Here is a 19,742-nt window from a genome sequence, read left to right on the forward strand (position 1 = left end):
TTTTGTGGTCCCATAGACTGTAGCCCACCAGGCACCTCTATCCATGGGATTTCCCAGGCAAGAATATTGGAGCAGGCTGCCATTTCCTACACCAGAGGGATCTTCCCAATCCAAAGATCCAACCTGCATCTCTTGCATCTCCTCAATTTCCAGACAGGTTCTGTACCACTATCACCACCTGGGAAGCTGATGGAATACAACATAGCCATAAAAAAGAAGAAAATCTTGCCATGTGCAACAAAATGGGATGGACTTTGAGGGTATTATCCTAAGTGAAATAAGGTAGAAAAAGATAAACACTATGATTTCACTCATATAAAATCTAAAAAGCAAAACAAATGAATAAACAATATAAAACAACAAAAATCACAGATACAAAAGCAGAAGGGTAGGGCGCACAGTGGGAGAAGGCAATGGCAACCCACTCCAGTGTTCTTGCCTAGAGAATCCCAGGGACGGGGGAGCCTGGTGGGCTGCCGTCTCTGGAGTCGCACAGAGTCAGACACGACTGAAGCGACTTAGCAGCAGCAGGAAGCACAGGGACAGGGGATAGTGGTGTGGGGGTGAACTTTATGGTGATGGATGGCAAGTAATGGTGGGGGTCACTTCGAAGTATATATAAACACAGGATGATAATGTTCTACAGCTAAAACTCACATTATATACCAATTTTACCTCAATTTAATGAATAAATTGTTATCTGCCTTAATAAAATCAAAAGCCACATTCCACTGTCACAACAGCGACAAAAAAAGCCCTGTCTCTTCTACAAGTGTGAGCAATAGAACAGTAAGGAACCTGAGTGAAGAATAATTAATAAATTAAACTATAGGAGTTCATCTTTGCACAAGAACAGAAATTTTGTCCTTAGTAACTGTCCAGGAATGTCTATAGTTACCAAAAAGTTTTCAGGGACAAATATACATTGTGACTGGTAGGACAATAAATTGCCAAATTACTTCTCTCTTCTTTATTCTAAGTCCATATATAGGACCATTTCTACTTCCTGAAATACTGAGAATCAAACCTTTCATAGGCTTGATTCAATTAAGGTAGATCTGCCCCTGGAATTTAAGAGAAAAAAATTACCCAAGCAATAAGGTAGTATTGCCCAGGCAACCACTTTAATGTTGATACTCGGAATATCCCAGGGCTTCAAGCGATTTCTGTTATCTCCATTTGTATTATGCATTAGCTTCACTTCCTTTCCAGCAATAATGTGGTTTGCTTTGTTCTCAACTGCAGAAAGAAATCATCAGAAGAAATATTGTGCATTCTGCTTTGCTTCAAGAGGAGTTATTAACTTCAAATAACACAAAGCAAGTCTCAAGGAAAATAATTTAAAAGGGCTATTACAATCTTAAATAAAATGATTTAATTAAAAACTCTAACCACATGGAAATTTTCATCAGATCACATCAAGATGGCTAAAGCATTTATCTGTAAATCAGCTTTAACTAGCTCTAAAAGCAACGGCTTCAACTAATTGTATGAAAAAGACTCAGTTTGCTTTTTTAGGAAAAAGAAGTATTTAACCCAAAGTCTGTTTCTGATGAACAACTGGCAGCTACTAAATAAGCAATTTTATTCTTGTTTTCATTTTTGGTTGCGCCTTTTCAAACGTCTGACTCTGACCAATTATACTGCAAGATCCATTTGAAGAGTCAAATGGAAAAGCAGTTTTATGACTTTAGAAGAGTTAAGTTCAAAATTGAAAGTTCAGTTCTGTTCTCCTCTCCTAACTATTTGTACATAAGAAGCTGGATAAAATCAATTTCAAGGAGACAATTTCAACTCTCAATGTAAATCCTTTTATGACTCTGCAATATAGTCAAAGTGGGGTTAGGGAGGGGGAATAAAAAGACAGTTTCCTTTATTTTTTTTTTAATATAATGATGCCGAAAGGCAACTTTGTACCTTTGGAGGCTCCCCTATCAGGCAAATTGAATGGAACAAACTGTTCCTTTGATTTTTAGACAGCAGATGAGAAAGATATGCAATAAAACACTTTGAAACAAATTGGTACAATCCGTGTACCAGAACTACAGGCCTGAAGATTACAGAAATCCTGAGTGAATTTTGAAAAATAAACACTCCTTTAAATATTGCTTGCAGAGGTTTATTAAACACATTCACTCTTAAATATCACTTCTGCATAATCAGTGAGTGAGTATTAAGTGAAAATGTGAGAAAAATGGGTGGGGCTAGAAGCTGGCAGAAAACTTCAGGTTTTTCTTTTGTACCACCCTACAGTTGGCAAACCATTTTTCTCATATTTCCCACAATAGAACCAAAAAGGCTGCATATTTTAGGCAATGTAGAAATCATATATGATCTCTCAGATTTTATTCAGGAACCAATGTTTCCGAGAAAGGAGTTTGTGAAATGCATTAAGGACTTTTCCCTTCACTCAGTATGAGAGAAGATGTTATAACCAGAGAGTTCATATTAAAATAATTTTACCCAGAGCAGAACGATGCTAAATCCAGAACAAAACAGTAGTGGAATGGGGGAGTGGAGCTAAAGATACTGTGGAAGAAAGAAAAAAAAAAAAAGGTCGTTAATACGTTTCAGAAAGAAGTATTTTTTTAACCTCTATGTAAACATCAAAAAAAAATCATTCCTATAATTCCTCCTGTATTTCTTTAAGTCTCTAAAATTAACAAAAATAATTAATAAAGATGCTGAGATAGCTAATATTTCTTTAGCACTTAACTATGTACTGGGAGGCACCACATTCTTCAGCTGGATGATCTCATTTAATCTTCACCAGAACTCTGAGGGGTAAATCCTCCCAGCTTTCTAGTTCCCAAGGCACAAAATTGTTAAGAACCTTGTCAAAGTCACATTACACTGCACAGGACAGAGAAAGGAATTCAAACCTAGACACTTTAAAGAGACAGAAGAGGAAAAATGAAGCTCCACTGAGACCTCCCTATAAAGTCTGTGGGTCTGTAACAGGGAAATAGATGGTGCATATTTAGTTCTTTTTTTAAAAAAATTAGAGACCTAAACATTAACACAGAACATGTTTGGAAGCTACAGTGACCTCTGAACCAGGTCCATTCTCATATTACACATTCTTTTCCAAGGACCCCTCCAGATACTGAGGTTGCCCCAACCTATGTCCCCGAGAAGAAACAGTGTATTTTCTATTGTCCTTTAAGAGATTTCACACTGAAAGAATCTCCTATAGAACTCTCTAGTTGCAACTAAAAATACTATGATAAAAGTGATAATTCCTGAAAATTATTACAAGAGCTTGCAAAGAGAATTCTAACACTACAGCCTACACAGGAAGGCATTATCCTAACACCAGCTAACTGCTGAGAAAACAACTCATTCTCACTACAACAAAAAAATAGGATGTTCCACAAAGGCATATGTTCACATCTGAACTGAGAACTGGGGATGAGAAGAACCCCTTCCAACTATACTGTCAAATACAGGAGTCACCTGGGGGAAACCCTGAACTCTGCTGTGCTATAAAACACACAAAAGGATTTCAAATGCTTAGTAAGAAAAAAATTATCATCTCATTAGTATTTTGTTTGGGATACATTTCACAATGATATTTTGAATATACTGTATAAAATGAATCTCTACCTAAACTGCTGGAAATATGTTGCTTACTTCCTCCTAACACTCCTGCCCCGAAGACAAAAGGTGACCTGGACTCATTCAGTGAAACCCTCCCTTTTCCTTCTCTCTACCGACCCCAGTCCCACAAATTAGAGGAACTCAATTGCTTCTTTTCCCCCTCTTCTATTGGGTAAGAAGCTAACCCAATGGGGCGTTGTGGAGGATGTATTTTTATAGAGGGATCTGGTCCCCTGGTTTCTACACTGCTCTAGCTTTGCAAATGTAGGGCTCATGAATATGCCTGGAGGTCTGATGCCTTGGCACTGAAGAACACAGGGGAAAAAAAAAAACACATCATAGAATTTGGCATTTGGACCATTCTGTTTTTCAGAAGAACTAAGTTGAGAGGACACAGAGCATATGCAGAGAAGAGAACAATTTCAATTCAGACATGACTATTTCTGGAAAACATAACTAACGAATCACTATGTTCACCCTGGGAATGCAGTTGCTCTTTCTGCAAGGACCGTCAGCACTTGCCTGGTAGCCCAGTTGGTAAAGAATTCGCCCGCAATGAGGGAGACCTGGGTTCGATGCCTGGGTTGGGAAGATCCCCTGGAGGGCATGGCAACCCACTCCAGTATTCCTGCCTGGAGAATGGACAGAGGAGTCTGGCGGGCTACAGTCCATGGGGTCACCAAGAGTCGGACATGACTGAGCATCTAAGCACACCACAACACATGCCTTTAGGATCATTCCCAAAATCTTACCTCCAAAAGCAAACTTTCTGAGAAGTCTCAGTATTCCTGAAGGTGCCCAGTTGCCTATATCTCAGTGCTGGCTTTCTAACTTCATGCCTACCGCGATACAATAGGAGGTGCCTGGGGTCACACAATCCTAAAAGCCCAAAGTGAAAACTGTCAGTCACTCAGTTGTATCTTACTCTTTGTGACCCTATGGATTGTAGTCCACCAGCCTCCTCTTATCCATGGAATTCTCCAGGCAAGAATACTGGAGTGGGTAGCCATTCCCTTCTACAGGAGATCTTTGCAACCAAGGGATCAAATCTGGGTCTCCTGCATTACAGGCAGATTCTTTACCATCTGAGCCACCAGAGAAGCCAAAAGTCCAAATCTCTGGTTTAAAGTTTTGGTGAAGGAATATACCCCTAAGATCACAATTCTCTTGGTCTACAGTGAGGCTCCAGAATACATTTTGTAACCAACTCCCTGTGGGATCAAATGTAGGAGATCAACAGACAACACTCTAAGGAGCACTAATTTGCTCAAATCATCATTAATTTAGCCACTGCTAAAGGAGGGCAAAGAAAATGAAAATCTTTTACAAAATAAGTTTAGAAAAATATTTTTAACTAAGCCCTGTTAACTGACATGTCTGCAGAAAGCCTTCAGATAAAAAGTGTGTTCTGCATTTCTTTCCGCTTTGGGTTTTGAAGGTCATGGGACTGACAACAGATGTGGCCTGGTTTGAACCATAAAGGTCTGCACGGCTAATAACAGTGTGTAAAAAAGCACAACAGCTGAGGCATGTGGCTGCAACAGTTGGTGGGCTACAGCCCAGTAGGACAGCCCTTGGCTCTGCCAAAACAGACGGTCTCCCCTGCAGGCCAGCTGCCCAGGAGCAGGTCCAGCAACTTCCATGCCCCACGGTAACCACAAACCCATTCCATCAACAAAATCACCACAGGCCTAGGAAGACCCATCTAAGCGTACCTAAATTGTACAATAAGATGCACCATCATTTTCCGGGAGCAAATGAAATAATGAGCCATTACTTTTCTAGCAACAACAATCTTGGGGCTATGAAACTGATCAATAATCATATTATCACACGTCAAGGCATTCCCATGATATATTCTTTTTTTAATAGCATTTATTGCTTTTGCTGATTATAAAAGCAATAAATATTTGTCGTAGAAGCACATTAGGCAAAGTACATTAATGAGCAGAGTACATTAAACAGACAAGAGAGTACATTAAAAACCATAAACAAGAAAATAAACATAGCCATAACCAATGTTGGTTATGTTACAATGTTGGTTTATTTCCCACCCCTGTTTCAATAATCAATGCCTTTTTTTTTAATGTGTGGCGAATCTTTCAAAAATGAGTATGTGTTAAACCTTATAACCCCCAAAGTGGAAGAATATGGACAAATATAGCCTATTTTCATTAAAATTACAAGTACCACCACTAATGGGCCACGTGACTCCACCCAAACGCAACTGTCTCATAAAAAAAAAAAATGCTGCTGCTGCTGCTCAGTCGCTTCAGTCGTGTCCGACTCTGTGCGACCCCATAGACGGCAGCCCACCAGGCTCCCCCGTCCCTGGGATTCTCCAGGCAAGAACACTGGAGTGGGTTGTCATTTCCTTCTCCAATGCATGAAAGTGGAAAGTGAAAATTGAAAGGGAAGTCACTCAGTCGTGTCTGACTCTTCGTGACCCCATGGACTGCAGCCTACTAGGCTCCTCCATCCATGGGATTTTCCAGGCAAGAGTACTGGAGTGGGGTGCCATCGCCTTCTCCGAGGAAAATGCTGTGATCACTTTAAATTCTGACACGGTCTACTGTGAACAACTTTACGTTTCTCCTGGAATAATCTAAAGTAACTAAAGGCAAACTCGGCAAACCGACAGCCCACTACATACAGAACACAGTGTTCCATGTTTCATGTGTGCCGATCAGTTCCAATATTTACAAAAGGAAAAGGACATGTGACAATCCAAGCTCTACTTCTCTCTTTAAAAATGTTAACATCGAGTCACACAGAACCATATGACAATAGTTGGCCCAAGATACAGTTTCAGGACTCTCCACCAGCATCCCCACCAATCACTAATCTTCCCTCAGCTGGGAGGGCAATTGTTCCTGCTCCTGTGTCTTATTTTCAGTAAGTTACTGTGTGAGCGAGTGAGTTTGCAAACCCTTTAGGGAACATCTAGTGTATAAAACAACAAGATACCCCCAAAATATATATATATGTCTGTATACAGCTAACTTAGCAATCATCTTAATCAAACACATACTAATGTGCTAAGCACCATTTTTATCCTTTCACCTTTCAATTCTCACAATATCCCTAAAAGCAAGCACCACTGTTCAACCCATTTTAGATGACCAAAATGGAGGTTTAGAGGTTAACTGATGTGCTCAAGGTAACACAGGTGAAAAGGACATGGCAAAGTCATGCCCAAGTCCAGGACCGCACAGTAAGTGAACTGTTCGGGATGCTCTACTTCCATCTTCTCCAGTCACCCACTCTTCTAAGAGTAAGAATAAGCTAAGTTAATATGAAAGACATGAATGCTTTCTAACAGAGCGAAAGGAGGAAGTGAGGATAGGGATAAGACTGAAAGTACCATAAGTCAACAGAAAAGGGGGAAAGTAATGAAAATATCACAAATAGTTCAATTACAATCTTGTAAATGGCTTCACCTTTGGACTAGCCATCCACACTAGTGTAAAGTAAATAAAACTCAGGCATTGTCCATCTCCATGGTGTGACAATACCTCACAAAGAGCTGATGAGAAAACATTATCCCAAACGTGGAAATAAGGTAAAGAGAATGCAGCATGTCCTTTCAATGTCACTGGAGTTGTATTTAACAAAGTCATCTCAAAATTATTTAATTTCTACAGGAAGGTATCATTGTTTGACTTGCTATTCACTACAATTAAAGACCAGGCTCAGTGAAGTTACAGATTAACCTGTAGATGGGGAACCAGTTTCAAGAAAGAGAAACAGGTTATGGTTTTATAACTCTGTAGGAGACTGACTACTATTGAATCAAAGCTAGCAATCACATTTTCACTGTGAGCTACAAAAACTGCTTCCAAATGCCCTTCCAACCAGCTTGGCCATATTTCTATCTCATTAATTATTTGAATTTTATATGTGTTAATTCTGCTTGAGTAAGAGTCATGGTTTTAACTTTTTAAATTAACATCGTAATTTGATACTGCAATGCCTTAAACCACTTTTCTGAGTAGCTAGGACTCCAAGCGCCTCTTTCCTCTCTTCTATTTCCAAACTACTGTAAATAGAAACATGCCACAGAAAATTAAAATTAAATTCTACACCTCAATCTTAGTATGTGGAACACCTTAATACATCAGAATCTCAGGAAAAATAAGACAGTCTAATAGAGAAGATTTCTAGCCATGCAAAAAAATATGAACAATCCTAATTTAAAGACAACAGAATTCAACCACTAGCCTTTAATAGATTATAAAATGGTCTTACCAACATCTTATTCATCCCAAGTAGAAAACTGTCCACTTACAATCATGTTTAGCAATATGATGGTACTTTCTACTTAACGGTTGTATAGTTTCAATACAAAAACCCTTAATACAAGTGAGATCAGGTAGCACATTCCCTTAAAATTATTCATCCAACTTTTCTTGCTACAGTCTAACAATGAATGGTTTTTAAATATTAATCCATGTACATCTCTACCCATGGTGGGGGTGGGGATAAAAAAATCAAGTCATAAATCAAGAGATCCTTTCACCTGAAAGGGATTTTAAACAGCAGACAGAAGGATAACCAGATGCCCAGAAGACAAAGCCACTACACATAAGCCACAGTAATGAAACTTGGCTGCAGTTTGAAGATAAGAACTACAGCTCCTCTCAGATTTGTGTTACAAGGTCATAGAGGATGATGATTCACTGGAAATATTTAGGTTAGATTAAATGTGTGAGCAAGGCCTGCCCTCCACCACCCACCTCAGCCACAGTCATAAACTTCTGGCTCTTCTCCAGCTAAGATTCAACAGTACCTTATTTGATACCAAGAAGGCAAACACCCAGCGTTGCCTCTTCCATGTGCCCATCCTAAACGCAAGGCAGGCAGTGCTCGCATTTCACGGCACAACTGGATTCCAGAAAGAGAACAAAATATCCCAGACTGTAAGCAGACATCACTAATCCACTGGAAGTAACCCTCAGGATAAAATATGCCACATTAAAGTCAGGACTTCCCAGGAGGTTGGGGGAGGGGTGGGCAACACACTGAAGTCATGTGCGCTGATCAGTGATCAATCCAGGCAACAACAACAAAAGGTGGAGGACAGAGAATCAAGTCTTCAAAAGAGAATATAATCATCAGAGGGGAGAACAGTGTGAGAAATCTGTCCACTCAAGTTTAAGACTGGTTATACAGCCATAGTAATCAATACTGTGGTATGAGTAGACAGAGAGATGCATAGATCAATGGAACAGAAAAGAGAACAGAATCCATAGAGAGACCGGCACCGTGCAGTCAATGATTTTTGACAAAGGAGCAAAAGTAATTCAATATAGGAGGCACAGTCTTTTTCAAAAAATAACATTAAATAAACTAGATGTGCATATGATAAAGGAAAATAGGAGGTGGAAGAATTGAGGAGGAGGAAGAGAAGGGAGGAGGAGGAGGAGAAAGGGAAGGAAGAAAAGGGAGGAGAAAGTGGAACAAAATGAAGCATCACATGGACCTAAACCTCATACTTTGTACAAATATTAACTCAAAGCAGATCATAAATTTTAACATTAGATATAAAAATATAAAACTTTTTAGTGGGTAGAATAAGAGATGACCTTCTGGACCTGGGGCTTAGTGAAGAGTTCTTAGATATGATACCAAAAGTAGGATTCAAAGAAATGAGTAAGTTAAACTTCCTCAATATTAATTAAGAGCATCTGCTCTACTAAGGGGCTTGTGGAAAGGATGAGGGGACAGGTAACAGACAGAGAAAAAATATTTGCAAACCACATACAACAAGGAAGGGACTAGTATCTGGAATATGTATACAGATGCTCAAGACTCAATAGAAAGAAAAAAAACAAAATCCAATTAGAAAGTGAGCAAGGGACACAGAGATATTTCACCAGAGGATAGCAAATGAGCGCATGAAAGGATATTCAATGCCATTAGCCATAAGGGAAATGCAAATTACAGCCATGATGAGCTATCACTCCATACCTACTGGAAAAGCTAAAATGAAAACCAGTGACAACTCTGAGAGCTGGTGGGGATGCAGGGACCACGGATCTCAGCAGGTGGGGATATGGGATGGTCCAGGTATTGTTGGAAAACAGTTTCTCAGTTTTGTTAAAATATAAATACATATATTTACCATTTGTACTTGTGTGTTTAGGCCAGAAAAGTGAAAACTAATGTCCACAAACATCTGTACATAACTATTAATAATTAACTTTGTGCAGAAGCCACCAGGAATTAGGCAAAAAAAAAAAAAAAAAAAAAAATCTTCTGTAAAAGGTGAATGCCTATACAAATTTGGGTATATCCACATGAAGGAATACTGCTCAAAAATCAATGCACACAACAACCTGGATGGTGATCAGGGACATTATGCTGAGTGACAACAGCCAACTTCAAAAGGTCCTTTCTATACGATTCCAGATGTGTAACATTCTCAAAATGACAAAAACATGCCGAAGTGCAAACACAGACGTTGGTGTATAGTGGTGAGCATAGCTGCCTTCCAGACATAAAACAGATTAGTGGACTGGGGATGGTGGGGGAGGACAACTGTGTGACTATAAAGGGATAGAATGAAGATCTTTGTGATGATTAAATCATTCTGATTCTTATTCCAGTAGTACTTACAGCAGTCTGCACTGATAAAATACAGAGAACTATATACACACCTTGTACCAATGTCAAATTCCTCTTTTTGATACTGTAACTATAATCATGTACGATTGAACCAATGGACGAAACCTGGTGAGGAATACACATAACCTCCCTGTACTGTTTTTACACTGTTCTGTAAATCTACAGTTATTTCAAAACTGAATGCTTTTGTGTTTAGTGTGTGAACACTTTTGACAGATTATCTAGCGATGGCCACACTTTTTGCTTTTTAACCAACCCATTTTGATAACTCCACATGGAAGTAAGGAAATCCTATCAGGCAAAATGTATGTTGGGGACCAATGAGACCATGAGAGTTTTCATTTTTCTTGTTCTTCCCAAAATGTAAACGTATCCTATTTACAACAGTAATATCAAGGAGTTAGGACGAGGAAGAGAACAGATATTTAGCAACTTCATGGAAACACATTCTCACAGATAATCCAACTGTGAAAATCAATGCTGCTGTAATAGGAAAAAAGTAGAGAAGCCACCGTTACTTTGAATTTTCTGTTGATCATCTGACAGAATACTGGAAATAAAATATGAGGGTGACACATTAACAGGCCTTTGAACAATGTAACAATGAAAGGATGCATTATATAAATTTCTACCACAGAGACACTTCTTGAAAACAAAGAAGGAAGGAAAACAAGCAAAGGTCTAAATATCTGGCCTAGATTGAATACTGAATAGTTTTAATACAGGGACATGTTACAAAACCAACTCTTATCCAAATTTGCTGAACCCATGAACCCTCTGCCCAAATCTTTAAATTCCCATTTCTATCCCCCAAATCATTTAAATTAAAACAATGCTACTATCTGCAGGCTAGCACCTTTACACACTTAATATACTAAGTATCTGTGTGCCAGATAGCAAACTAAATCCTTTTTTAAGACATCTAAGTTTTAAATTTTAACCAAAATAGATATTAAAGAATTTACTATTATTAATTCCCCAATCACACAATCACACTAACAGGTTCACTCTGAAGTTGTTCACTCTTCACTTTTTGAGTTCACTCAAAAAAAAAAATGCTCCAAATGTCCAATTCTCACCCCAGCAAGTGGGATGAAGGCCATGTGTCCCCCACCTTCCTCACCCCTCTTCCTCCTCCAGGTCATAATCCATGTTCACTGGCCTGAATCCATCCTCCACCACTCAGCTGTGAGCTTCAAAGAGGCTGCCTTAAATCTCAACTCTGGGTAACGTGGTCCTAACAGTTCTATCACTATCTGCGGGTTTGGATGGCAGACTTTGTACAGCTCCATTCTGCCACCTCGAAAAGAACATCTCTGGGGAAAAAACAGATGGCAGAGCAGAAAGATGAAAACCATTAGCATTCACAATGAACAGTGGCTGGCCACTGATTTACCTGGAAATCTACCACCTCTGGATATCTAGTATGAATGGTAACATATTTCCATATTTTCTCACTGCTCAGGGTTGAGTCTCTCCTGACTTTTAGCTGAGAGCATTCTAAGTGATACTTGGGTCTTGCTTACAGGACAGCCCTATGGGCTGGGGGCGGGAGTGTGTGTGCTGTGAGTATTAAGAGAATCAAGTACACAGGACATGGTTTTAGAAAAGGAGAACACAAAATTGGTCCTAAAATATATTGCTTTTCTTTCTGACCTTCAATGACTGCGTGATATTCCATCCTATGGACAGTCAAGCCCCAGAGCCAGCTGATATGTTGCTTTGTATGAGGAACTCTGGACATTTCTCTGCTATTTGCCAGGATAAAGGCCCAATAACTTCACTCATTAATGTCGTACTGATTCTTGAGTTTGCAGGCACATATACATTTAGAGGAAGCGCTAACCAAAATTCTCAGAAGCCACTGCATCCTTAAACTCACTATCACATCTCAAACGGTTACCAGTATAATCAAATCTGACACTACCTACAGTAGCTGCAATCCTAACGCAGGCATCCAACTGGAAGAGAAACCCACACTCCCAGAGTCCCGGATAGTGGCCAGTAACCAGAAACAGAAATGTGCAATAATTTCAGCTAGGAAAGAATCAAGACCAGAGGGCAAGTTTTGGTACAAATTTATTACGCTTGGCTGCATTTACAATGTAGTTGAAAGGCCAGAAGAAGTTAAATAATCCTGTAAGACAATCACCAGAGAAATGTCTGATTAAGTGCCTAGCAAACAGAATAGACAGTAAATTAAAACTACGAGCAGGAAGAGTGAACTTACAGAGATCCCAGGTAAAATACTTAAATAATCAAGGCCAACACAGCAGAAACAAGTGACACATCTAATAGGCTAAGTTATAGTAGCCAGTGTCTGGCAAATAGATACTTCAAAAGCCTCTAATTGCATTTTCCAATGACTGAGATTAATCTACAATTAGAGACCAGCATTAGAAATCTAGACGTACAGGTTTCTCTCCCAGTGTTTTTAATAAACTCAACTAGTGTTGACTTTGTGCCCACCATGTGCTATGGATACAGCAGTAAAAAGCCCCTAGCAGGGATTCAGGATGGTAGTAGCCCTTAAAATGGAGAGAAGTGACTAGAAAGAGGAAGGAATGGGGCTTTCTGTGCTGCTGCTCTTGCTTAGTGGCTAAGTCGTGTCCAATTCTTTCAGAACCCTGTAGACTGTAGCCCGCCAGGCTCCTCTATCCATGGGATTTCCCAGACAAGAATACTGGAGTGGGCTGCCATTTCCTTCTCCAGGGCAGCTTCTCAACCAAGGAATCAAACCCGTGTCTCCCGTATTGGCAGGCAGGTTCTTTAACACCGAGTCACTGGCGGCTAGTTATATGGGTATATTCAGATTGTGATCATGTGTTGAGTTCACTGTAATACGTAAACTTTTACATTTGCCTGCTGCCATTCAATAAAAATGAATGGAATCATGGCACTTGTACTCTAAGGAGGTTGGAGGTGGAGGGGACAGAGGAAGAAGTAGAAGTAAGTTAAATAGATAGAATGCCAAAAGAAGCTCAGGAGGATAAAAGCACATCAGAGAGAGGAAATAAGACAACTGGGGAGTGGCTGTAATTTGAGATGGAGTGGCCAGAGAAGGCCTTCCAAACATAGGTTGCTGTTGTTTAGCGGCTGTGTCGTGTCTGACTCTGCGACTGATGCCATGGACTGCAGCACACCAGGCCTCCCTGTCCTTTACCATCTCCCAGAGTTCACCCAAGTTCATGTCCCTTGAATCAGTGATGCTATCCAACCATGTCATCCTCTGCCGCCTTCTCCTTTTGCCTTCAATCCCAACATGGGACACCCAAACGAAGACCTACAGGTAGTCCAGAAGAAGCCACGCAGGTCTCAGTGGCAAAGATCATTCCAGGCAAAAGGAAAAGCAATGACAAAACACTGAGGTAGGAGGGTGCTTGGGGCATGTGATGATCAGTGAGTGAGGCCAGTGTGGCTGGAGCAGAGTGAGGTGGAGCAGTAAGGTCGGACGGGGGGCAGTCAAAGAGGGGCTGGGGACCGGACGGCATAGATGCTTGATGCTCATGGTAAGAGCTGTCACTTGGAAGAGGGGTGTCGTTCAGAGGCGTGACAAGATCTGAGTTGATGTTTAAACAATACTCGGCTTGCTGTGATTCCAGATACACAGACACCCTTTTGCTTTTTAATAATGCAGATCAACTTTCATTGTGACAGCACTGTACATAAGAGAGTGCTCACGAGAAACACAAAGCCTCCCCATTTAGAATCATTTCATTCAACCCACTTATTTATCCACTCGTCTGATAAGTGAGAATCAGAGAACCAACACCAAAGCACATGTTTTCTGGTTCGGAGTTCTTATTTTTTTTCTACTACACTTCTTTTTGTAAGCAAGCAAACTGCTAGCTTGCAGTTTTCCTCCGTTTAGTCATTCCACAAGTATTTACAGAGGCCCTACTATGTGTCTGACAGGAGGGAATTAGATAGCAGAGGCTGGCCCTCAAAGTCAACAACAGGCCATCATGATCCAGAGAGTCAAGAGTCATGTTACCAAAAGGGTAGGTGCATGGGAGGAGCCATGACTCTAAACTTGAGGAAGAAAAGAAGGCTTCCTGGAGGAAGTTAAGAGCCAAGGGAAGGCCAATGGAACAAACGGTGTGGTGCAAGGGAGACCAGAAACGTAACGAAGTCCACGGCTTGGCACATAAGTGATGAACCCGAGTGAGGACAGCTTCCAGCTGGACTACCATTGGAAATGCAAAATCTCTCCTCTTACTCACTAACCTATAATATGCTGGAGAAGTTCACTGTGGATTGTTGAAGCATCTTTGTCTAGATGATTCATAATTCGCATGACTCTCAAGGAGTAAGACCTCTGATTCCACTAATTTAGAAATTGTGATTCTTTGGGGGCAATGATTAGTTTGGCTTTGTGTAGGAAAAAGATTGGCAATCCAAATTAAAACAAACATGATAAACTGGGTGAGGAAAGCAGCTTGATGTATTTTGACATACTTCAGACACATAAACCAGCAAGTGAAACGTGCCAGGCAAGACACATGGTCTCTCAGGCCCATACGCTGGCCGAGAGACACTTCAGTAGAGCAGGGTTTCTCGATTTGGGCACTTATGACATTTGAGGTAGGCTAATATTTCACTGGGGACTGTCCTGGGCGTTGTGGGATGTTAAGCAGCATTGATAGCCTTGAAGCATTAGATTTAGCAAGCCCCTCCCCCCGAGATATAACAATCCAGAATGTCTCCAGACATCACCAAATGAGTAACAAAATCACCCCCACTGGAGACGCACTGCAATAATGAGGAAGCAACAGACATCTTGGAGTTTTTGAAGGAATACAATAGAGAAGAGAAGCAAAAAAAGCAAAGACCTTGCTGCTCTCCCTGCCCCCATAACACTTTTCTGTCATTCAGTAAAGATCCATTAAAGTGATGATCAGAGAGGGTCTTCCCTGGTGGTACACTGGCTAAGACTCCATGCTCCCAGTGCAGGAGGTCTGGTTCGATCTCTGGTTAGGGAACTAGATACACAGGATCTTTAGTTGTGTATCACACCACTAAAGATCCTGTGTGCCTCAACTAAGATCCGGCATGATCATAAATAAATTAAGTTTTTTTCCTAAAAAAGTGATGATCAGAGAAACTCAATTGTTAGCTCTACCTTCCCCAAGCCTCACATACAGACTCAGTTCAGAAACAAAACTTGATGAACACACAACCACTCTGAAGAGAAAATGGCATGAGAAGAAGATAAAAGGGGTAAGGGAACAAAATGGAGAAAGACAGACCACTGTAGAGATTTATTCCACCTCTTTCTGACCCTTTCTTGACCACTACACCAAGCCTGCCATCAAAGCCCTGACCTCAGGGTGCACCACAGCTGATCATGGAGACCTAAGCCTATAGCAACCACAAAGCATAAAGGACATGAGCTCTTGAGGACACCACTCCCCAGCAGCTTTCGTAGGAAAAGGCCTCCATGCCTCAGTCACCCCCACAACTCCAAGGTCAAGGCCCCTTGATGAATGCTTGAGAACTCTGGGACTCTTTTCCTTTTATTCAAGAGTCTTGCCTGGATTACACTTTCCTATACAACTCTAGTGTCATATACAACACCAGTGAACAAAGACATTATTTTCCCAAAGTGTGTACGAGTCATACTCAATTGCCCTTTGTCTCTCTCCATAGTAGATTTTATGGTTGAAAAGCAGGCAAAGCAATGTAACAGTACATATATGGAATCCATGCTGTTTGTGAAAGCTTTTACGAGAGTTAAAACAGAGATCTTTGCCTAAAATGAGGCTTAGGGATTTCTAGAATTTTCAGTAAAGCCAGGTTGATGGCTGGTATCTATACCACTTAGGAGGGATCGCTAGGGACAATTTATAAAACCAATAAAGCTGTAACAGGTAAGCATTCAATGTTGATTATTTATCTCCATTCAACTTAAGGCCCAGGCTTCAAATTAACTGCACACATCACAATTCAACAACTGCTCCCAGTCAATAGTATTGAATTCCATGTTTCTATTACAAATGGACCAGGATGAGAGGACAGAGCACCGGGCCAAAAGGACATCAAAACCTTGCTGCAAGCTCCAGCTCTCAGGACTTCCCTGGGGGTCCGGTGGTTATGACTGGTCACTTTCACTGCAGGGGGTGCACGATCAATCCCCAGTGGGGGAACTAAGATCCTACGTGCTGGGCCATGCAGCCTTTTAAGAGAAAGAAAAGAAAAAAGAATATCCAGCTCACCTAGGCAAGCTCATCAAGCTGTCCTAGAAATCTCTGAGCCACATCATCACCCTCTGTCTTCCGAAGGTTTCTAGTTGCCAAAGAAAAGTTACTAAGCACAAATCTCATCCCCAAGCTGCTATTCAGGACACATCAAATTTCTCTGATTTCTTTCAGAGCAACAGAGATACTGGCAAAATTTCCATCTTCCCTGCTTTCCTTTTCAATCTTCATAAAAAATATTAAAAAGCCCAGGATTTTAAAGCTAAAGGATAGTATCAAGACATCACACCATTTTAACTCACTAAAACTGAAAATGCATTAAAGTGGATATGACATGTGGAATCCTGCCTTCCCCAGCACACAGTAAGAACCTACATGACATTTTGCCATTCATTTCTACCCCCGCCATTGCAGAGGGCTTAACTGAGGCACAGTTAAGAATATGAAAATAATCTTTTAATAAAATAAGTAACGTCATTAACAAATTCTTCCCTGAATGTAACACACAAACAGCAAGAAAATGAAGAAGTTTCTAAATCTGCTACAGTTCTCTGAGTCTTACTTTTTTAGTAATTGTGTTTTGATTCAAACAAGAGCTTAATATATTCTAATACCTATAAAAAAATTACAAACCACTTCTTACAATAACAGCCATGTTTCTCCTTCAAGCGTAAAAGTAAAGTACATAACAATTTACTGTTCACGAGAAACAGGAGTGATTTTGATCTACCACACCCCACTCCAGTACTCTTGCCTGGAAAATCCCATGGATGGAGGAGCCTGGTAGGCTGCAGTCCATGGGGTCGCGAAGAGTCAGACTCGACTGAGAGACTTCCCTTTCACTTTTCACTTTCATGCATTGGAGAAGGAAATGGCAACCCACTCCAGTGTTCTTGCCTGGAGAATCCCAGGGACGGGGGAGCCTGGTGGGCTGCCGTCTGTGGGGTCGCACAGAGTTGGACACGACTGAAGTGACTTAGCAGCAGCAACAGAACTAGTTTTGAGGCAGAGATCTCTCAAGTTCTGGGTCTTCTTGCCTTTGGTCCAAGGAACTGGGGTCCTAGTTTCTCATCTATAAAATGGAAATAACAACAGACTAAATCTCACTGGGCCATGGTCGGGGTTATGCATTGCTTAGGAGGCACTTGGTAAGTTGTAACCATGACTATTATTACTACTACTGTTTGACTTTCCTTTGGGCATTCAGAGATGAATAATAGGAGGAAGAGAAAAACAGCTACACTGGACTGTTTAAGAGGCATAAAAACTTCTTGAAGAAGGTGAAGGTGAAGTCACTCAGTTGTGTCCGACTCTCTGCGACCCGGTGGACTGTAGCCTACCAGGCTTCTCCGTCCATGGGATTCTCCAGCCAAGAGTATTGGAGTGGTTTACCATTTCCTTCTTCAGGGGATCTTCCCAACCCAGGGATCGAACCCGGGTCTCCCGCACTGGAGGCAAACACTTTAACCTCTGAGCCACCAGGGAAGCCCGAAAAACTTCTTACAACACATGATTCCAAGAAACATTTATAAAAATTGGACAGGAGTATCATTTATCTCTCGCAACAAAGGCTAGAAGAGCTTGAGACAAAGAAGTCACCAAAATAGGTTATGGAGTCAACATTCTTGGGAACTTTTATAAAAAGTTTAGGCAAATATTTTTACAAAATGGTCTAAGCACAAGCTGGTCTTTCAGCCCTAAAACGTTGTGAATATAAAATGCTTCATAATCCTAAATAGAGAGTAAACAGTGAGGACAGAAATGAGATTAATGGATATACAATGTCTTTATAAGAAGGGACAATAATTTGAGGTCCTGACTTAATAATAAATAAAGCTTACAAAATATACTGCTTTCCCATAGGGTAGATGATCTCATATGTTTTGCTTTGCTTTGTAATAAGAAATTGATTTCTCTCTTCAGGTTGAGACATTTCCTTGATAAACACCAAAATTCACTGGCTTCCAAAGATATTAGGACTCTCCGGGTAAATTATTCATAAAGAAAAACCATAAAATTACCACGAAATAGCACTTCAGAGGCCAGAAACATACCTCTGCAGGGTTCAAGATGACATTAGATTCGTAAGAGTTGAGACCAAAGCCCCTTTTCTGGGAAAAGAGCAAACAAAGCACTCCCCAAAGAGTTCTAAAGGGAAGGGGAGTGGCAGGCAGCCGTGGAGCAAAGACGGCAAAGCCACTTCCTCCATTCCATGTGATTCTGCTTTTTAATTTTATTGTAGTATGGGAGAGTCACAATGTTGTGTTAATCTCTTATGTACAGCAAAGTAACTCCATCATACATACATGCATTCTTTTTAAATATTCTTTTCCATGATGGTTTATCACAGGATACTGAATATGCAAGGACCCTGCTGTCTGTCCATCCTACATGTAACAGCTTCCCTCCACCCATGTGATGCCATTACATAGATGCATATGAGGGAGCCCGGGGCTACATCACCACAGGGAGGACCCTCTCCGTCTATTACATCATCACATCCCCCTCGTATCTGACACAGCACCCTGTGCACAGCAGGCAATCACACAGGATCAGCCGACGCAGCTGCGAGCCAACAGAAACAGACGGAGCACTCACTTCCTGAGGGTGGGAAATTAAATACCAAAAAGTAGATCTTTGGTGGGAAATTGGTATACATTCCATTGCTTTACAGATCACATAGTGGTGTGGTCACTACTGTCATTATCTTCTTTTACTTCTTTCTCTTCTTTTAGCCTTTTATTTCTTTTTGATACTCATCCATCCCCCAGCTCAGCAGCAACTTCAATTCTTTTTGGGGAAAGTGCATGCCCTTCACTGTAGGTATACAGTTGACCCAGATGAGCATGTGCCCAGTACAGGAGCTAGAGGGAAAGAGCCAGGACACGGGATGCACACCTTGACACGTGGACACCCTGCTCTCACGGCAGCTGTGAATCAAGAACGAGCTCCTGAAGGAGAAAAGGCCAGGCTGTACATCACTGTCCCAGACAACAGGAGCTGCGCCTCTGACCAGACTCCCAGCCCCGAGGGCACCAACCTTCAGCACTCAGTTCCTAACCTCCCCTAACTTCTTTGCGCCCAGCCCACAGCCAGTGTTGATTATTTCAGCTGCCTCTCTATCCTGTGCACTCCTGATAACCTTGCAAAGCACTTCAATCAGCAACTTAAATGCCCACTGACAAATGAATAGATAAAGATGTGGTATGTAAATACAATGGAATAGTACTCAGCCATAAAAAGGAGTGGAATTGGGTCATTTGTACAATTGTGGATGGAGCACAGGGAGTTAAGCTTGGTGCTCTGTGATGACCCAGA

The 19,742-nt window shown here is 41.0% G+C and overlaps 1 protein-coding gene across 5 annotated transcripts in view; it reads right to left on the bottom strand.

Moving 5' to 3' along the window:
- PTPRG (protein tyrosine phosphatase receptor type G) overlaps positions 1–19,742 on the bottom strand; it is a 773,938-nt gene that overhangs the window by 585,028 nt on the left and 169,168 nt on the right. The window contains exon 1 of one of the 5 annotated variants that reach the window (XM_070777122.1): positions 1,090–5,828. The exons of 2 other annotated variants lie outside the window; for them this stretch is intronic. In XM_070777122.1, coding sequence (XP_070633223.1) covers positions 1,090–1,192 — 103 coding nt within the window. In that variant the 5' untranslated portion in view covers positions 1,193–5,828. Of the gene's footprint in view, positions 1–1,089; positions 5,829–19,742 lie in introns of those variants that run through there. 2 more of the 5 variants (XM_070777121.1, XM_070777124.1) reach the window with 2 other exon arrangements.

This window comes from Bos indicus, chromosome 22 (assembly GCF_029378745.1).
Source record: "Bos indicus isolate NIAB-ARS_2022 breed Sahiwal x Tharparkar chromosome 22, NIAB-ARS_B.indTharparkar_mat_pri_1.0, whole genome shotgun sequence".
Taxonomy (NCBI): Eukaryota; Metazoa; Chordata; class Mammalia; order Artiodactyla; family Bovidae; genus Bos; species Bos indicus.